General features: G+C 25.1%; 1 protein-coding gene across 2 annotated transcripts in view; it reads right to left on the reverse strand.

The window, feature by feature from the left end:
* Nucleotides 1-1,019: 1,019 nt before the first annotated feature.
* The window catches only part of LOC100162357 (myotilin), a 162,702-nt gene continuing 141,440 nt past the window's right edge, over nt 1,020-22,281 (reverse strand). For both annotated transcript variants that reach the window (XM_001942780.5, XM_029490487.1), the window contains 4 exons: nt 21,370-21,583; nt 19,560-19,737; nt 4,543-4,679; nt 1,020-1,565 (listed from right to left, as the gene is read on the reverse strand). In XM_001942780.5, coding sequence (XP_001942815.2) covers nt 1,459-1,565; nt 4,543-4,679; nt 19,560-19,737; nt 21,370-21,583 — 636 coding nt within the window. In that variant the 3' untranslated portion in view covers nt 1,020-1,458. The remainder of the gene's footprint in view (nt 1,566-4,542; nt 4,680-19,559; nt 19,738-21,369; nt 21,584-22,281) is intronic.

A 22,281-nucleotide genomic window follows, 5' to 3' on the forward strand; every position in this document is an offset into this window, starting at 1 on the left:
CCTCGAATCATGTACGATGGTGATTAGTGGCAGGTGTTAATGCTATTATGCTAACTTGACCAATACATTTTCATTGCTCTGTGGTTTATTAATTTATAAAACTATACAATAGTAGACGATATATGAATATACAAAACAATTTTAGGGTCTGTTTTGACTTATTTGAACTTATGAAACCACGGTATCAAACTAAATTAAATTAAACAAATAATTTAATAAATTAGAACACTCCAATACATCTGTGTATGGCTGACAGCTGTAACATCTCTTCATACAGACTTTAAAATTCAAATAGTCAATGAACTCGCCCAAGTTCATTAGAGAAGATTTCATGTCCAGTAAACCACTAACAGAATTAACTAATTTTAGCTATATCCTCAAAAAAAATCCTTGGTAAGTAACACAAAGAGGATACTCAAAAGAATCTGGTCGAGATACTTGATAGTATCTATTATTACTAAAATAGAAACTAACAATAACAAACAACATTTGAAATCCTATTAAGGGATAGCATTTTAAAAATACAAAATTTAATAATTGTGTTCCATATTTTTTTCTACACTTATGAAAATATTGGAGTTCATTTTTATTTATAAGTACAATTTATTTTTATTTTTTTAATTGTTTTTTTTATTGTTGTTATTAAATTTCGTAGGATTTCATAAAATGTAATATCCATGAAAAGAATAAATAATTATTTTTAAACAACACTATAATAACACGAATGGACAATAATTAGGAATGATCAGGTCACATACTATACATTTTTAATGTGTTCTGTACTTTCATGTAGGTATAAATGTATAATATACAAAGGTTTATCATTTTACTAATTTATACTTTTAAATAGATTGACAATAGTGACGTTCTTTGAGATTTTACAGACATAAGTACGGATATATAATATATTATAATATGCTTAGGAAGTACATACCTCTATGTATAATGTATATAGTTGGGTCTTGAACACACCCGTAATAAACACCTATCAAACGAAACAATAAAAAATAAATACCAACTCTGAAGTATAATATGTATCGTTTAATTTATACAAGCTGTATATTAAATTTTCATCTAAAATTATCTGTATAATATTTTATTGATTTTTTTCTTTTAATAATTAGGTAGGTATAATAATAATAATAATAATAATAATAATAGTAATATTAACTGTGATAGGAGTTATAGGTTTTATATAATACAAATATAAATACAGAGTGATTAAAAACTCAACAAAGACAACATACGAGTATAATATCATAATATATTATACATTTATACGCAATAATTTTATATTATTATGTATTCATTCGGTATCAATCGATCAATTTATCCATGTCCGTCGGGTTTTCGGGATTATTTTGGTTTTCCTTTTATGATTCAAATTAACAATAGTTAATTATAATAATAAGTAACATATCGGTCTGGAACACAGTGCACATTTGCGTATTAATCATGTCAACTTAATCGAAACAATATCCATGCAAATGTGATGATCACCCATAATGAATGTAGCCTGCCACACCGATTGCTACCACCGTGTTGCATTGCGGCTGGAGTTTCTCCTAAACACAAAATACACATAATCATTATATATGTCCAGAAACATACATTTTCCCAATCAATTTTTGTGATGAATATTTTGTTTTATTTTTTGGCGTAGGTAACCGCAATTCGTATAACATTTTTTGTTTTGGAAAATCAAATACCTACATGTAAAGCAAAAATGAATATAATACGTTAACTATATTATATTTAAGTAGGTATATAATATGTCATTAACTGTGGAATTTATTTCAAGTCACTAAATAACTGGTATATTATTGTGAAAGATATGTGTTAACTTTGGTACTCTGCAATAATTAACAAGTGTTAAGTTTAGTTGAAGGTCCCTTCTCAACGAGCGGACATTTTTTCACTAAAAAAATTTGTTTAATATCCACTAATGTTGGTCCCAGAAGGATGCAGAGACAATGAGCAAAACTTATGAGAAATGTATTTTTTAATTAAAGTACGTCTAAATGATAGTTATAAATTCTCAATCAATTCTATTAATAACTTATACATATAGGTGCATTAAATTTCGTCACATTATGCATTGTACATGAAATAAAATGGAGTTTGTTAGTTATTAAAATATGAAACTATGCCAAAACGTTTACTGGGGTCGATTAAATGATATTAGAATTATATATTACACATGGTTTTGTTTAAAATCATTAGTAACAGTTACTTGTTTATTCGTATAATAATATTTGAGCTGATTTATTAAGTTTATACTATATAGGTACCTACCATAACATGCCATAAACTGCTAATATAAATTGGAATATTGGATATTATACATTTATTTTAATCGATTTGATAATGGAAATTAATAATTTAACTTAATAATTTTTTAAATGATACTTAGATATAAAAAAAAACTAACGACTAAAGAGTTGAATCAGAGACAGTACAAAGTTACAACCTGCATAATTTTGCTAGAACGTATTCATGTTAATTGGTGTGTGGGTGTGTTCGAGAATATTTAGTTTCTTGCTAACCTAATTTTATTTGATATCTGTTGTAGTAAATTGGGACTTAAACTACCTAGTCATAGAATTTTTTTCATATCTTTTCAAAATGTTGTGGAAACGTCATAGGCTAAGTTATTGTGCTCATATAAATATATAATACCTATATAGGTTCAGAATAAGTGTTAGGTATTCCTATTATTATATTAACACTTTCCATAAAATAAAATTGAAAAGCTTAGACAAAAATACAAACATAATAAAACAAAATATATTAAAAATCCAGATATTTTATACCTACACATATTTTAAATTATTTCAACTTCACATTTTTCAATTATAATTGCTTCGTGTGAAATATTAAAATGTGCAATTTTCATTACATAATATTATGCATATTGCATAATATAATGGTATAGGTTCTTCACTTTTTCATATATTTATTTCAGTGATTCTCAGACTTTTTTGTAATGTGCCCCCCCCCTGAATTTAATGTAACATTTTTATGACCACAAAATGTCTATAATTTCTTTTCTATTATATATAATTGTTCAAATAATCTGGGATTTTTTTTTATTTACATACATTTTTAACACTATTTTTAACACTATTTTTATCACTATTTTTAACATAAATAAAATAAATAGTAAACATATTACGTTTTTAATAGTTTTGGAAATAATTTTATAACAATTTTAAACTTTAAATGTGCATAAATATAAATAAATTAGTATTAACTCGTCACAATGAGGAAATAATTTGTAATTTTTCAATGTGATAGGTAATCTTGTATGTTTCTGTATAATAAATCTGTGTTCGGTGTGATAATTTAAATAGTGATGTGTAAGTTTGCTCCTAAAGTCTATGAAGAACTTTGAAAGCTATGATCTATGATTGTGTTTCATTATTTTAATTTGTAAAAAATACAGATTCACAGAGATATATTATGTCAATGCGAAAGGAATTAATATAGCTAAGGCGGCTTTTGAAATTAATGGATTCTTACTGTCGTATTTTTTGACAGTTAGCCTAGTTCTTTTTCACGAAATTCGGTTTCAAGAGTGGAGTCTGCGTTAATTTAAATTAATTTTTCTTTAAGATATTTATCGTTTAAATGCGTAGGTTTTTTTTAAAAAAAAGTCTGTTTGCTAATTTTGTCCTGATACTTTTCTTTTATAAAAAAAAAATAATGTTTTATTTTGGAATTCAGAATGCACAGTAGTAATATAGTAATTAAATCAAAAGTGGTAACTAAGGCGTCTATTTTTTATCTTATTGAATCGTTTGAAAACGTGTGACACACCACATATTGGCCGTTCTTTGTTAAACAAATTACACAATGAAACCAAATTATTTATATACCTACTCAGAATTATACTTACGATTTTTTTTATTGTCAGTTGGTAAAAGTTCAATAAAACCCACTCTTACGGGAATATACGTTAGGCCCGTGGTTTGAGAAGCACTGTCTTATATAATATTATGAAATAATTTTTATAAAGTATAATATGTAATCATTATTATAATATGTTTAATAATATTATAGTAAGTATAAAAGTAACTGAAAAATACATTTTATAGTTATATGTTATATTTTGTTATATTAAGTATTTAATAATGATTAATTTTACTGCCGTGAATTTAAAATTAACACGGTGCAGCTGTTTCCATAAATATATTTCTATATTATGTTATATACAATACTTGTACTAATAAATTCCACAAATAAAATGTAGGTATGATATTATCTGTGGAAAGTATTGACATTGAATTTACATATATGATTTCAAATACACTTCGATGACATTGAAAATTATAGTTTCAGCTGCATGAGGTTAGGTATAAATATAAAGTAAATAATATTTTACTATAATTTGCATTAATTACAATTTATAAAATAAATATTATTAATTGATAAATTCAAATGCTGCCTTCAAATTACTAAATCCAGATTGTTAAATCATGATTATAAAGTCAAAATAGATTTTATTTACGTTCAGTTATTTGAATATAAACGTTTACAAACCGTTTAAGACGTGCACTGTAACTGATGTGCTCGCTATATCAGTTAGTGAACAAGTGTACTTTCCCGAGTCAGAAGTTTGTGCATTGGCTATAAACAGCCTGCTCTTCGCGCCATTTGTCAGTATATCGGTTTTCACGCTGAAAGTAGAAAAAAATTATTTTTACTAACAATTTGGACACACAAGTATTTTCATAAACTAACTTAATATAGGAAAAAAAGTTTAACAAAGACATTCCATATTATATACGGTAATCTTATGCAATCAGGGACATTAAATTTTTATACAGAATATTGAGTATAATCTTAGATACCTAATACATATTGGATAGAGCTATGCGTATATCATGTGTAGTCGGCATGATAACCCGTTCGGCCCCGATGAATTTATTGCGCATACATCATAAATGAAAAAGATAGCGCAGTAACATAATTGTGGTAATGTTTTGCGCATGCTCAGTGGCGACATTGGGACCGAACGAGCACAAGGCTTATAGATTATACTCTATAAACCTTGAAACGAGCCGACCAAATCGGCTTCAAGATTTTAAATTATAGCTTTATCCAGTATGTACCTAAGAGTTTTACCTAAGAGTGTAATAAACGGTTTAGGATATACCTCAGTAGTGGGTATATCTGAAATTCTTAAACCATGGTATAAAAATATTATATTATTGTAAAAGAAAATATAATTGTCATGTTGTTTTATAGCTTGTTAATTGTAATTGATTAGTCTAAATTACTGTCATATTTGATTTCAGCTTTATGTGTGCTAAACAAGGCTATATTTATCACTCTTGTTGCGTTTTTAACATCATTTTTTCATGCATCCGAATAGTGTTTGGTAGATAAGAAATAAAACTAAAACAATTAAACTGCATGTTCAATAATTAAGATTCAAGTCAAGATATTGAGTGTGGTAGCTTATAAAACTATTTAAATCGTATTTAGCTACCTATTCAGGTAGTTTATAATAGTATACAAATCTACATACAGCCCCTCAAACACAAGATTCCGTAAAATTTGACCATCATTTTAATTTTCCTTGGATTAGGATTTAAATACTGTTAAGAAATTGTTTAAAATTCTGAATTCGAACCTATGTGTTATTCTATCGGTTATAAAGTAATTTTAATAGGTGTATTATACAAGGTGATTTACCAAGCATGACCTTCTCCAATTTGTCCTTAAATAGTTAATTTATTAAAATTTAGATTTTTAGAATTATAAATTATACATAAACTACTTTTTAAGATTATTGAATTTTTCGTGCTACACAAGTGGACACTTTCGTACAAAATACTTGGCGATACGAACTTTTGTTTTTTAAATGAAAACCCTTTTTTTACTTGAAATTATTTAGTGGTTTTATTTTGTTTAATGTTGATATACCAAGTTAAAATTTTGAACTAGTTGTTTTTTAGTTATTAAAATTTGTATATACAAAATTATAGTCCTTAAAAATAGGTTTAAAAATATATAAAATGTATGTAATATTGGATCCAGTATTTGTTATACTTGAACCATTTTTACAAATTATTAATGTTGATAGATTAATATTAATCACTAAAATGTTGAAATAACCATACCCCCTAAATATTTCAAACCCATTATCATGTACCTATTATATTTATTATGCAAAGTTAAACAAATCAAAAACCACTCTTTCGAATTTTGATTATAGTACGTAAATATTTTCAGAAAAATTATACATTAAATAATTTACAGTAACAAAAAGGGTTATCATTCAAAAACCAGAAGTTTGTATCACCGCAGTCAATCTTTAAGTAGTACAAAGTAGAGCCGTCCATATAATATCTTTAAGTATGTATATTTAAAAATTCCAGAACTCAGATTTTAAATAACTGCATTATTGAAGAAAAAGGATGGGTAAATCATTGGTCAACCATTCTGTATAATACTTTTTTTTCCTCGGTATCGACAATTCTGACGGGACTGCTTGCGCATTACTTTGACAGCGCCGCCTTATTCTGTGCAATACTGAACCTAAACGGTTAAAATAGCTTATACAGTTAAAAATAATTGTTTCACTACTTTCACTATAATGATTCTATATTTTTGTCTGTTAAGTTATATTCAGATAAGTTGGAACCACATACTGAACATCATATGGTAATTTATTATAATGTGCGCAAATAGAATATTAATAAACGTAACTTATTGCCGCGAAAAATGTACCAACTAAATGAAAATTTACTATAGTAGTTATTTAAAACAAAGCGTGCATATATGTGTTTTAAAAAACCGACGCAAGACCAGCGAAAAATTATAACAATATTAATGTAAAAATATAATAAATTACATACAATAATATTTAAATTTATTTCCGTTAGCTGTAGGTATAATGGACAGGTACTCTATTGAATAGAGTCTATTCAGTATATTACTATATAAGTTTGGAAATTCATTTTCAAGTGCGTTATAATATTAATAATTGTAAGATATATAATATGAAAACCACAAAAGCAGTAATTATCATAAACTCAAAAATTATTTGGAAAATGATCAAAACGGAGTTTTTGGAATCATGTTACACTCATTTTATATTCCGTGATTTTACAATAGAATTCCATGAACCTATATAGTATATACCTACAGTGTGAAAATCAAGTAAAGATAATTTAATTTTAATGATTTTCTACTATGTGACTCAATGCATATAGGAAATAGCAGAATATTTTTTATTCTGACTAAATTTAATATATACTTGATTGCGTTAATTTCCTTAATCGATCAAATAAATGTGAGTGTCCATAAATTATATGATACAACGTGATATGTTACAGCTACTAAAATACTAAAATATATTTATTTTTAGATATTAAAAATACTCCGATTTTCGAGATCAGAATCTCTTCTGATAGAAAAGTTAATATAGTTGGTGCTTTTGGGAAAACCGAAATTTAAAATAAAATTATTTATAGATATTTTGTTGTAATTAAAAAGAAAAATAATCTTAGATTCTTGAAATTTTTGTATTCAAACAATTTTGACTATTTTTGAGCAATTTACAGCCGCAAGAAATTTTTAAAATTTTTAAAATGTTGTAAGTTATTTTTGAGTTAGAAATTCATATAAGTTTTTCTTTTCATAGCTAACATAAGACGTTTTAATAGAAGGTTCCCAACAGATTTTTCTACCTTCGTCAAAAGTTTATCCGAAATTCACGCTATTTATAGCCACGAGATATTTTAGATTTTTAGATTTTTTTAAAATTATTTTTAATTATTAAAATTATTTTTAACTATTAAATTTGATTATTTATACAAGTATGACACAACGTCTCCACTCAGAATTATTTTTCGTATACAATGATTTATTACTGAATTCAAACATAACGCATCCATTATAAGGACATACTCGAAAACTACTCTACAGCAGAGCGGTACCCTGCACTTGCCTACCTTTTTTAAAAATTTTAAAAATCGATTTATTAAGTAAATTATTTTTGAATAATTATATTCTATGTTATAAATAAAATAAAATAAATATACATGTATATTTAATACACGTATAATATAGGTCGTAAATGTATAGAACCTCACGTAAAATGAACAAAATTGTTTTTACAGAAATATTACATTTTAGAGTATGACTATGAATAAATTTTGGTATGGTATTTCATATTTTGAAAATAATATGACAATTAATATTCTCATCATTTCTATAAAATAAGTGTTCATAAAAAAAAAAAAAAAAAAACGCTTAATGTTAATTTTTGTACATATTATATTGTAAGAATAGAAAATAAGTAATAACTAATAATATTCATCTTGGCATTTATTCAAGTCTTATTATAACATATTGAAAGTAAATAAATTTGTCACACTTTGTAAAATGTATGCTAAATCTTTGTTATGATTTAGTTTTTCTGGGATCATATTTGTAATTTTGTAAATAATTTTTCATTCCTTTATTATACTTTGAGCATAAAATAATATGATTAAGAAAATGTATCACTAAGTACAATTTTATTGAATTTGTTTGAAATTCACTTAGAAATTTTTATCACCTTAAAGTTTTAAATGTGCAAAATTTCAAAATTAATGATTTGAAAAATTACGCTGTTGATACATAAGTAAAGTTATCATTAATTTCAACGAAAAGTGTGGTTTCAGTATATAACTGTGATGCAATTAGAGTTCTTACTTTCACGTTAAAACTTTTTTGGGTAAAAATAATGGTTGTGGTTTTTATTTGTCATTTAATTTGAATAAAGTTAAACTCATACTATTCATATTAATTTTTTTTTATATTGTAAATTATAATTAATTAGGGTAAGGCATATATACAAAAATAATATTTTATGGTATTCAATTTAATTTCAATTAGCTAATATTTATTACTTTTGTGTGAATTTTTTAATGGTTATATATTTTTACTCAAGTGGGAAATGTATTGTCATTACCCGTGGGTGTTTTTTTTTTTTTTAGAAATAAAGAGATGATATGTGAAAAAATGAAGTACTTACATTTTTCCTCAGAATCTATGAACTTTATATTTTGTGAATTAAATTAAATTAAAATTGAAATAATTTTTTTTGCAGTTCTATCTGTGAGATATTATTGTAAATAAAAATAAGACATTTTAAATAAAATAAAAATTGTCTCTAAATGCAGGGTTAAACAAATTGTTTTGATCATTGAGTCGTTACAGATAATACATTTTGATTGAATATCGTAAGCAGGAAAGCATTTGAACGTTAAATCCAAATATTAATTACCGTTGATATTCTCAACTCTTTTTAATGATGTTACCTATTGGTATTTTATCTCAAGTAATAATGTCACTCGTGGAATTTAAACCATATAAATCCCCAATAAGTCCCGCTTGACAAGTATACTCGCACGTGAGATTAAATACGTACCTAGTTGAATACTTTTCATGTCCAGACTATTGTGCAGGATTTATGATATGTCTCACTCCAAAATGTTCTTTTCCTATGTTTTCCACCGTAGTGTTATTTTACTTCACCAACTAAATGCTAGTGTGGTAAATGAATTAGCAATCTCTGACAACCGACACTTTCATCATAAGCTCAATACTAACTTAAATCACTTAACCACAACGATGTCTTCAAACTTTCCCTCGTGTACTTAAACATAAGTGGAATAGAAACTTACCAACAGTAACCATATGGTATATTATAAATAATTAGACATAAATATATATATATATATAATTAGCCAACGGGGTGTAGTTGGGTAGATAATACTATAGTTTCCCAACAAGACCCTATTTTACACTATATACTAGTCAAAATAGTACCTATAAATGCCATTTATAAACTATTCATTTCAAAATTTAAAACATTTCCATTAAAAAATAATTTCGAATTTCTAATTAATGTAAATATCATAATATTTAATACAATTGTAATTATCCATATTAATTGAAAACCTTTTTAAAAACCATTTTTAAAACATAGTTTTTACTATACGAATATATCTATATTTTGTTTGGGCTCTGAAAAATTCTACATACCTAATGTTTTATTGAAATAGATATTTTTTAGAATTTGCATTACCTATAATATAAACTGTTTGTTGTTCATAAAATATGTATGCATGGAATGAAATACAGGACTACTGATTGTAAAATATTTTATTTTTTCCTCGATACTAGGAAACTTGAGACATTTCAAAACAATTCTTGTTATGAGACGCTAGTTTAAATTTGTTTTAATATAGATTATACCTAGGCTAGTAGCTTAGAGCCATTGTTCCAAATTCAATCACTTAGTTTTTGTATATCAGAGTATTACGATTTAATTAATTTGTTCATTACGATTTGTACAAGATGGTATTATGGTATTAATTCCCATGGTTTGCTATGTATTTATTTTTTATAATTTGTCTTTATTATTCTTTAAACTTAACTAAACTTATCTGATAACTTTTTTTTAGTAATTAACAATTATGTATTAATTTTTTTGTTTTTACATAACTGATAATTTTTTGAAAACTAAAAACAAGTGTATTTATTTTACTAAGATATCGTGTAAACAGTATTAACTGTGTGATCGGCGTGCGTATTGATTTAAATATTCTTCATTCATAATTGTGTTCATCTTTGTTAAATTATTTTAAACATATTAGGTACCATTAACTAATCTTATATCAGATTTTATATTTGTGGAAATAACGGAACTCTTTTATTTCTTTGAGCTCTGGAATGCATTTGTTCATCTATTAAATTTGTTTTATACTTTAGTAAAGTTGTTTTAGTGGATTGATTCAATTTAATCATAAATGTTAAATTAAATATTTCCAATTTGTATAATGATATACGATTTTAACATATATAGAAGGTTCATAAGAAATATTGTAAAGACTAAAGCATTTGCATTTTAACTAACTTAATCATACGATATAAACCACGTTTTTGAAAAAGAAAAAGTACTTTGCGATATAAAATTGTGAAATCAATCTGTGTGTTTACTTACTATACGCATAGGTAGTCTATAGAATTCCGAACTTCTTACTTTAATGTTCCTTAAGTTTATATAATTAAAAAAAATAAGTAGGTATGGATAAAATGGTAAACGAAAATTCTCTACACCCTTATAAATGATCCGTATCAATATTCAATAATATTATGATGGTTGTATTGTATACTTATCGCAAATATTGATTAACACACTTAAGTGTGTATCGGAGTAATAAGGAAGAAGGGACTATTATATTTAGGTATAATAACCCATATGGCATATACTTACAGGTTTTAAAACGTCTAGAATTAAATAAATAAGTTATTATAACTTAAACGTATCATATAATATTTTCCTTTGTTGACTTTTTTACTAAACCCATATAAATTTAAGCCATTATGTTTTTGTCGTTTAAAATGGAATACAAATGGCAAATGAGGGTCGTGTGTTCAAGGTAAAGTGGTAAATTGAGAGAGCTCTAAAAAATAAAAATATATAAAACCGTAAAGCTCGTCGTTCAACCATTCAATTCCCCAAATCACAATAGTATATAGAATAGTACGTTCTCTGAAACTGATTAATGCTTCTAACGCTATTTCGCACGCACATGTAGGTTGTATTAGGTACATTAGGTTATAAACACGCCATTATGTCCTACGGATTTAACATCTATCGCCAAAATATATTTTATTAACTATTTTCAATTCTATATTCAATTGGGTACCAAATAAAATGTTATATTTTATAAAAAAAATAATGGTTACCTACATAATGACTATTATGCTTAAAGTGATAGTGAAGATGATATATTATTTACAAAGCATTCGGTGAAAAATTACTTTTATTAAACTATTTATAATTTATTATAGTAAATGTTTATTGCTGAGAAAGTTGTTATGCCTACAGACTACATACTACAGGCTATAATAATAGTATAACACACATCTACATAATTTATTTAAAAATTAACATACAAACTACAAAGGACTCACATTTTTAATTTCGAAAAATATTACCTATTATTTCAAACCATAAATTTTAGTGAGATATCCCATCAGACATACCCACTAGATTATTATTATTTCCCGTGTAATGTGTACCTACTTATATTTTATTGCTAGTGACCAAAATGTATATAAATGAAAGTATTTAAGAGTTTTTTTTTTAAAATTGTCTATATAATTAAAATTTAATCGAATGGGAGAATTTTCATTTAAATGATAATATCGTACTAAATTATGTAAATAAATAATACATTTAAATTTATATATAAAAAAAAAATGATGCAGTTTTTGATACAAAGTTTTTTTAAAAGAAAAATCAAATAATACATTAGATATAAATTATTATTATACATACCAAATGATTCACTAATATATAATAATTTTTAATTTATAATAAGATGTATAAATTGTATAGGTATATTAAAATAAATATTTTTTTTACTAAGAATCATAATACTTATTTACTTTGCAGAGAATATTTGTGAAAAGTTATTTTAGATGTATATTTTATAAATATAAACATAGTACCTAGTGTTCTGTGCCTTATCTTGTTATATTATGTATATTTTATAAATATTCAATACAAATTAAATTTTACAAAATACTTTATTGTGTTATTTATTAACACCTACTGTACAATTTTTGGTTTACATATAATGTAAAAATAAAATAAAATAATTTTAATGAATGGATAATTTTGTAAGCGCTTAAATTGCATTATTTTTTTGTAACGTGTATGGTTACAATGATTATTAAATCGTCAACATTTGACTGCATATTTATAAATTATTTTTTCGAAAGTAGACACGTTTGTTCAGTAAAATGCTTTGGCAGTATACAATGTAGGTACTTATTGGTCTGTAATAATCCGTTTATAATATAATCAGTTAAATAAAATAAAATTCATTTATCAGAGCATGTGTAATAAGAAAATTATCCCGAGAATTTATTTAGCGTGCCAACTACATTGATTGTTTATGTATTTTTTTATGTAACCTTTTATAGGTAGGTATTTACTTTTGATCGTTTTATTAGATATATATTATATACAATAGAAGCAACAAAGACCAATAAATGTATAAACAACATATATATTTTTATAATTACATTTTTTAAATTATATTCCTTAGTAAATTTTTCTTGATAGAATTTAATTTTGATAAATCTTATAAGTTTGACCTCTAAAGATATTTTAAACAGAATAAAAATGAAAATTGTTGATCATTTTATTTATTAAAATACCTTTTTTGTGTGGAGAAGAAATTATTATTATAAAAATGTTCGTCGACAAGTTTTTGATATATTAGCCATTAGGTTAATATATTATAGGTACCTATACTATGAGTTTATACAATATATAAGCTCTCATTCTCTGTCAACTCAAAATGTCTTACTATTTAATATAAAAAAAATCATAAAGTAATTTTATGACAGTTGTTCTAAAGTTCTCTATGTTATTAAAGTAATAATAATGTAATGGTTTTAAAATTTTTTTAAATTTGAAATTGACATATTCATAAATAATTATGTATAATATTTTAGTTTTTAATGAATAATCAGTGTGAAATACATGATGAAATAAGAAAATGATTTACCTATGTATATATAAATATTATATCTATAATATAAATGGAGAAAGTATGGTAGGTATATTAACGGTACCTACTAGAAAGTAATATTGAAAAATAAACTTTGTTAACCGTAAAAGTATGACGTGTTAATTGATACCATTAAGCCACGTTGGAGTTACGTCGTAACCGAAAATTGTTATGTACGTAGTAAAAGTTCAACTTATTGAGAGTAATTTGTACGTCAAAACTTTTACGAGCATTATTATTTCTGTGGGTTTCACAAAAGCGTTAGAACCGTTTCCATTACGTGGAATAAAGACTGTTTGGTGGTTATAAAAATAAGATCGAACCTCTTGTGTAACAATAACAACAATACTATTAAAACGATGCAGTTCTTCTTACAATGCCTTTAAGAAGAAAGCTCAAGCGATTCTCAAGAAAAGTATCAAGTAAAAATAAATAAATTTTATGGTGGCATCATCATACTATCTCAAGAAAAAAAATGCATATTCAGTGTCGTAGCAAACATCAATAGAAAAATGCTGTTATATTGTGCCATACACAATTCATGATTTGCATTGTGTTAAAGTTTATTTTTTGGTTCTACCATAATCTGTTTTTTACGTATTGTTTTTAGCAACACACTTTTTCAATCGGTAAAAGTTCTCTAAAAGTTTTTTGTAGTCTTGTCAATCCATCAAATTTTGAACTCAGCTGATACTAAATTTAATATTTTTTTTGAATTTTCGACAAGTTTAAAAATACATTTGTAAACCATTGAAAAAAGCACTGAAATGTTTTTGTGTAGTGTATTCGTTTTTAACCAATTCAAATTCATTATATTTTGGTAATTTTTTATGTTTCAAATAACATGATTTTAAATGTTTTGGATACTTGGGCCGTAAGGTAATAACTCAAAAATAATATGTTGATGACACTCAAACCGGCGAAGATGAGATTAGCAAGTAGCGACCAGTGGTATTGAGAAGTGAAATATTTTATCGAGTAATTCATGTTATTTTGAATGACATATACCTATCCTTGAGGCCTTGACTACTTAATATAATACTTATTATTGAAGTTATTATTCTTACTAAATATATAATAAAATATCAATTAATACCTTTTTAGAGGCCTGTGTGGCTTGGTGGTTGGTCTCAGGCACTAACGTGTTCTAAGATCAAGCATCAGCCGGCGTCATTAGTTCCCAGATGGGTAACCACCCGGGTTTTAGTGACAATACTCGCCCCACATACACCTCGACCAACCGTAACCCAACCTACAAGTTGCCGATGCTTAAGATCAATAATGTTTTTTAAAAAAAACCTTTTTAAATTATAAATTATAATAGATAGGTACAGTGTATTTATATTTTGTAATATTATGTAAAAATTGGATAATTTAAAAAATAATAAATTATTCATAAAATATATAAGTTGTAAGTACTTCAATAATTTTTTTTAATCTAAAAATAATGGTATATATTTGTTTTTTTTTTTGATAACTCAAAATTTATGCAGGCCCTTCAACTTTGAATGCACCTAGTTTGACTGTATATTAATTAGTAAATCCTACAAACTAAGAACCCCACACCAAAAATAATATTTATGCGACAAGAATGATGTGGCCTATACAAAAATATTCATACAAACAGAAAAAAAAATATTGTATTCTAGAGAAAAAAATTATTCAATTCAATACACCGTAAAAATAAATAAAACAATTTATGTATAAGTATAATATTTGGAGAGTTTGCGGTTTTCTTTCATTAAAACAGTTACAGTAATAGATTCTAAAGATACATTTTAATTAATATTTATGTATCATAAATTTTAAATAATCCTCTTTACTATATAGCTAGCGACCCTACCTAGGTATGACTTCCATTTCTATTGTCTTTAAAACTAAATATAGCTTCTAAACAAAACAAATATATAAATATAACTTCAAATGTTTGTTCTTATATTGCGTAATTCTTTTTTTTTTTATTTGCAAATTAAGAATTATTTTTATGATTTATGATAATAAAACATAACTAAAAAAAATACACATAATATAATCGTACTGAGCTATGTATATCGTCTACCAATATACCTATGTGTAACACTATTAAGTGACTTAAATATAAAGGAAATAGCTTAACGATTATTGACCAAGCCATAACTTAATGTTCAAGTTTTTTTTAATCGATTATATGTGAAACTTATATCTATTTTAAACAATATAATTTTATAAAAATTAATTTATCGTTACACTTTTTCTGATAAGATTTTGAAAATAAAATTATATCGTAAAATTGTACACATATTATTATCAATAACATTTGAAGCCTATATCATAATATAAATATTTATTTCGTTATTCCTAGAAATCGATATAAAACTTAGAAATATATATAATAGTATGAATAAAAAATAAAAATAAGAAGTAGCAATGTAAAATATCACCATGCATTTATAAAGAACGTAGTTCATGCATATCTATATAAGTACGTATATCTACAATATGCTTGAATAAGATTTTTTTTCTGTATCTGAATTTCGTTGTTAAAAACTTTTGAAACTCTTTGTTTAAAAAAAACAAAATAATCTTAAAGTTTTTCATTAAAAGTAGTAAATCGTTTTTTAACTTTAATGCTAACATTGTAAGTCATATAACCCAAAATTTTAGTATGTCATAAAAGTAAAGCTTTTGCTTCTGTGTACTTCATATTTAGACGAAATTAGAAAACATATTTTGTACCTAGCAGAAATGCAAAATCTGTAAGACACAAAAACAAAAATCAATACACCATGAAAAATAATTATTGTTTTATGTAATATTATAACACATTATAGCAATGGCCCTTACGTAATAAACGTGAGGTAATATGAATAATCTAACCTTGGCGCTTAAGTTAAGCACACTTAACGTTGGTAAATCCCAAAAGATAATCACCTGGGATTTTCAGTTATATTTAACTTCCACATCGCCATTAATATAAACACTTGAAAACGAAAAGTAAAACATTAAATTTAAAACGAATTCATCTCTAACGCTAAAATTATTACGATGTTCAATTAATACTATAGCTTATAATTTTCATTATAGTTTGCACTTGGGTATATTCAAATTGGTATCGAGAATCATCTGGAATATATTATTAAAAAAAAATAATATGCACGCCATAAAAGGTGAATTGCTTTTGACTGAAGGTTAATGCATAATACTCTATTTATACTAATATGTTTAAATTGCATAAAATAGGACCAGCAAAAATGCTAAAAAACATAATACCATAGTTGTGAGGACAAGACGTAGATAATAGAAGTTGGGAGAAATTCTAGCTGCCGTTATTAAAAAAAAAATTATTTTGTTATTTTTCTTTTGGAACCACACGATTTATAACACTTTTTAAGATAATTTTTGTATTGTCTTTCCAAAATTGTTTGGACTGTTAATTTATTTTTTCAAAATCAAAACCAGAAATATAACTCATTGAAATAATAATCAAGAAGTAGACAAAATGAAAATTACCTCAAAAAACGAAAATTCTATAAAATATAGTTATCAGAATATCGTCTGAATCTTCTTAGTATGCAGCAATGCAGTACTGCTTAGTGCTTATATTACATTTAGGCTAACCAGCGTCCGGCAATATGATTTCTGTTTTTAGAAATTATGTTACATTAAAGTTTATTAACAATGCATTTAAAAATAAAAATTTAAATTTAAAAGATATTATATAATAATAATGTATTAGAATTTACAATGATTATAATATATAGGTATTAGTATGAATAATGAATATATATATATTTTTTTTGGCATTTCTTAAGAACTTTTTTTTTTGTAATTAAAGTAGTTGTGAGTACTCATAAAGTTTCACGTAGTGCTTTAAGGGTTTAAATTATGTTGTTTTTAAAAGGTTATTTTCCGATGTTCATAAAATGGTTTCTTTGAGAGTATGTAGTGAAAACTACCCACAAGGGTTCAAGAAATTTATAGAGAAATCACTATATCAGCAAGTACAATTTTCACCAATCTTGGTTCAGAATAATTTTTTTAATGCCATTTTCTCTATTGCTTTAAAATGTTGTACCACAAATTATAAAACACTATCCTGCACTTAGATAATCGAAGCTAAATAAAAGACGATAGGCCAGTTTTTGTGTTCTGTACGGATATCTACTTTTTAATAAGTTTCTACTTTCAATTAGCTAAGTTCATAATGGAGTAGGATATCAGTGAATTTGATTGGAAATCTATGTTTGACAATATTGTATATATATTTTTAGTATCATTTTTTTAGAACCACACCGTGTTTTTAAATATTTTAAATTACTTCATTTAGTTCTAATAGACCGTAATTTTAATATTTATTTACATTTAAATGAAAAATTAGCTACCTACCTCAATACCTACTACATAAAATAATGTAAGTACTTTATTGATTATGATGTATGGATATTGTTTTAAACATTAGTATTAATATGAACTATTATGACTTTATATATAATATATAGTTATTGAAAATGGTAACAATATACAATATAATATATTAACAGCATTTAATAAGTGGAAATTATTTTATTTTTTTTAATAATATTCAATTATTTACCGTATATTTTATTATTATATTATTAAATTAGATACCGTATATTCTACAATTTATCCATTTAAAAACCTCATTATTATCGTTTATGTTATTTGATAGCATATGTATAATAAGTAGAAATTATTTTTTAATAATGTTCAGTTATTTAGTTGTTTGTGATATTTATGCGTATATTCTACAATTTATCCATTTTTAAAGCTCATTATTATCATTTATGTTGTGATTTTATTAGTATGCTAAATATCTTTAGAATTTAACAACAACAATGGCGTATAAATGTATTTATTCAGCCTAAGGTAAGTTTATATTTGACATTTGAATATTCATTATTTATATAGTCTTCATTAATTCTTACTTATAAACCCAACTGATGAATTCAACAATAAATTGTATTATTTTTGTTTCATTACATAATATGAGTATACTGAGTGTATCACCATGTTTGTCCTAATAGTACACATTCAACGGTAAATATACCATTATATATACTCCTCTACCCATTTCTTGCCTAAGTAATAAAGCTTAGGTATATAACTATTTGGGTATTTTATGAATATTAATAATTTATTCAATTTTTAAAATATTTACATAAATTAGTTTTATAAATTATAAATTACTATGTTAGAATTTTAAGGAACTCTCTAACAACGAAATGTAATTTGTTTATTTTCACGTCGGAAGTTTGGATAAGCCAAAAAATACTATAAACTATATTAATAATTGTGGAAAATAATAGCTAAGTATCAAATATAGTTTAAACAAAAGTTATTGACGTGCACAAACATGGTATGACACTCTCGCACTCTATATATATAGTAAATAAATTTTATACATCTTAATATATTTAATATTATAGTATACTATAGACTATATAGGCTAAATAGCTTTTCTAATATTTTTGTATTTATAGTAGGTATATTTTTTGATTGAATCCAAATTTAAAAAACATAATGTTTGTACATTTTTTATAAAAATCTAATGTAGATAATTTATAAATTTATTTTGTTTCAATGTGTGTTTCTTTATTTATCTTAAGCACTCAAGTATATAGTTATGTGTGCTTTAGCTATCTTTATATGAATAGCGAGAAACTATAGATATTATACTTATAGAAACATAGCAACAATTCCTAATTAAAAAGTATTAAATTTAATGGTAAAGAAAAAAATATAAATTTTAAACTATAAAATATAAGTTTCTATTTTTTGAATACCTAATATACAATTTCGTATTACAAATGGACTTATTGTATATTTCAATTTGTTTAAAATTGAAATAGAAATAGATTTTTGATTCAGATTGCCTAACAATAATATAAGAAAATAAACTAGGTAGGTATATGTAATGTTAGAGTGTAGTGGTAATTTGTTTCTGTAAACATTCAGTACTACTATTACCTGATACCGCCTCGGCTTGTGTCGTAATTTAGGCTTGTCGTCTCGTGACGCCATACAATGAATTGACTTGGTTGGGGTACTTTGGTTATATAGCATTTTAGCTCTATAGTGCTACCCACGTAGTAGAATTTGTCTTTCACTTGTACGCCTCTTTCATCTGTTATTTCCAATTGAGGCACTATAAGAAAAACAAAAATACAATTCTCTTTAAAAATATTTATAGTATATTAAATGGTTTTCAGAAACGCTGTATTGGTATATTACGGTTCAGTCAAACACAAAATATAAATAGGTTTAAGTTCTAGTATAGTGCATATTGTAATAAATAATTATATTAGGTATGCGCATCACAAGGACAGTGTACTTTCATGTATAATATAATATCTATGTTATTATACTCAAAATGTTTAAAATTATTTTTAAAAAACGTGTAAATATATTATTCATCGTTAACCTTCAAAAATATAAAAATATTTTATACTTTTATTCGGTGATCATAATTATAATAATATATTACTATTCTGTTGATCCAGAAGGACAAGACAGACATTGAGTCTTGACATTTTATATGCGTTTTAAGGTGAAACCACGGCATACTTTGACACATTTTCAACACAAATCAACGTGTAAAAGAAAAAAAAAAAATTTGGAAAAAGTAGGAATGCTCGAAGAAAAAAAGCGACGATGACATTGAAATAAGAGTTGATAATACACAAATAGTAACAATTGTACAGAACAACAATCTAAAAAGCTAAAAAACATTTCACTAATCAAAAATTTCATTATGATCCTCCTATTATTTATAATTATGATTATCAGATTTCGATTGGTCTCATGAACGATGAATGTATTTATAATGTATTCATTTCCAAGCATTACAATTTAAAGATGAGCCAATGGCATGTATTATACAAATGGAAAAATAAATTTACCACCTTTGAACAGTCCGATAGAGCCTTACTAACATATTTGTCTGGTTCCACCTATGAACCAAAATACTTTTTGAACAAAACCAGGAAATATAATTCAAGTTTTAATATGAATTTATTTGGTACAAATAGAAAAAAATCAGGATATCAGACAACCTTCAAAATTCAATGTAAAATTTATCATCGGACAGGATCTCTTTCATATAATGGTGAACCATCTTTTTCACGAATTTATTTTATTGGAGACGATGAAATACAGTCACAAGGTAAACATGCTCAGTTATTCCAGATGTCAATCCTGATATAATAAAATTATTTCAAGATTGTTCACATAAAAACAATGAATTGATATGACTTTTCAAAACTTCATTAGAAAATATGCCAACTAATGAATATAAAATATTTCTTAAAGCTTAAATAAAATTCCCACAGGTGAACATGCACGACGTTTTAATCTACTTGTTATCAATGTTGTATATAATATAATATAATATTGTATGTAATAAATCTAAATTTAAATTTTAAGAGAATATTAAACTCTTAGACACTCAGTTTTAGTTCACGGACAAATCGGCGTCAGTGTATCTAGCTTTATGAAATATATCGGCTTAGTTGGGTTGAAATTATAAGTAAGTACCTAAACACTTCATTATAATATTTAAAGTTTAATATGATTTTTCATATTAATTAAAAATTACAATTAATATTTTACGACTATTTCATCCACAATAATTAGTAGTATGATATTTTCATCCTAATAACAGAATGATATTATGGAACTATCTTGGTAGACATGGTTATTTGTATGACCTAAGACAGTTATTTGTAGCAAATCACAAATTTACCCATTAATATGGTTATACAATATTAGGAATACTAACCTATAATAGCTAGATAAACAGTGAATGCGATTGGTGGATGAGTTGATACCTGACACTCATAATGACCTCCATCTCTTTCATTCAGATAAGATATACGGAGTTGCCAATCGTTTGGATCTTTAAATAAAAGCTCGTAACGCTGATCTGTACTGTATACGTGGTGGCCAAATGAAAGTAGTTGCATCTTATCACCTGCCCTTCGAACCCATGACACCTGTAAACAAGACAAATAATATAACAATTCAGTGCTTGAAATTGAAAACTTTCCGAACAGAACCGCTTAAAACTATTTGTTAATAATTGTAAATTAATCTAAATATTTTAAGTTATAACTTATAAAAAACCTAACTGGGTCAAGTACGAAATTGGCACTTATGAGAAAAACCCGATAATTTTATATCGTTAATACAAAATATATAATATTTTGCAGATTGAATAATAATATAATTATTATTTTAAATTAAGCACAATCTGATTATTCCATAAAATTATTCTAAAAAAAATTAAAATTAGTCACAATGATTTTGATACTGCTTCATATTTTGTACATTAAGTTTACTTTTATTACCTTATATCTTCTGTTTTATGAATTGAATGTGAATATTTCATAAAAACCAAGGATAGATGTAATTTTAAAGTTTTGAAAAAGTAAAGTTAGGTAAAGATTTATTATGATATTCACAGTCAAAATATTTGGTTCATAGAACTCTCGTTTACTTAGAAATGTAAATCAATAAATATGTTAATTTTAAAAGTAATAAGTAATAGTAATTATCTTTTAATTTTATTTATTCTGAAACCATTTTTATTACATAGTATAATCCCCCCTATTTCTGGAAATATCTTGATAAATATTCATGTTATAATCTGTGATTTATTAATATTAAACATTCATTATTTCAAAAACTATTG

This window comes from Acyrthosiphon pisum, chromosome A2 (genome assembly GCF_005508785.2).
Source record: "Acyrthosiphon pisum isolate AL4f chromosome A2, pea_aphid_22Mar2018_4r6ur, whole genome shotgun sequence".
Lineage (NCBI taxonomy): Eukaryota > Metazoa > Arthropoda > Insecta > Hemiptera > Aphididae > Acyrthosiphon > Acyrthosiphon pisum.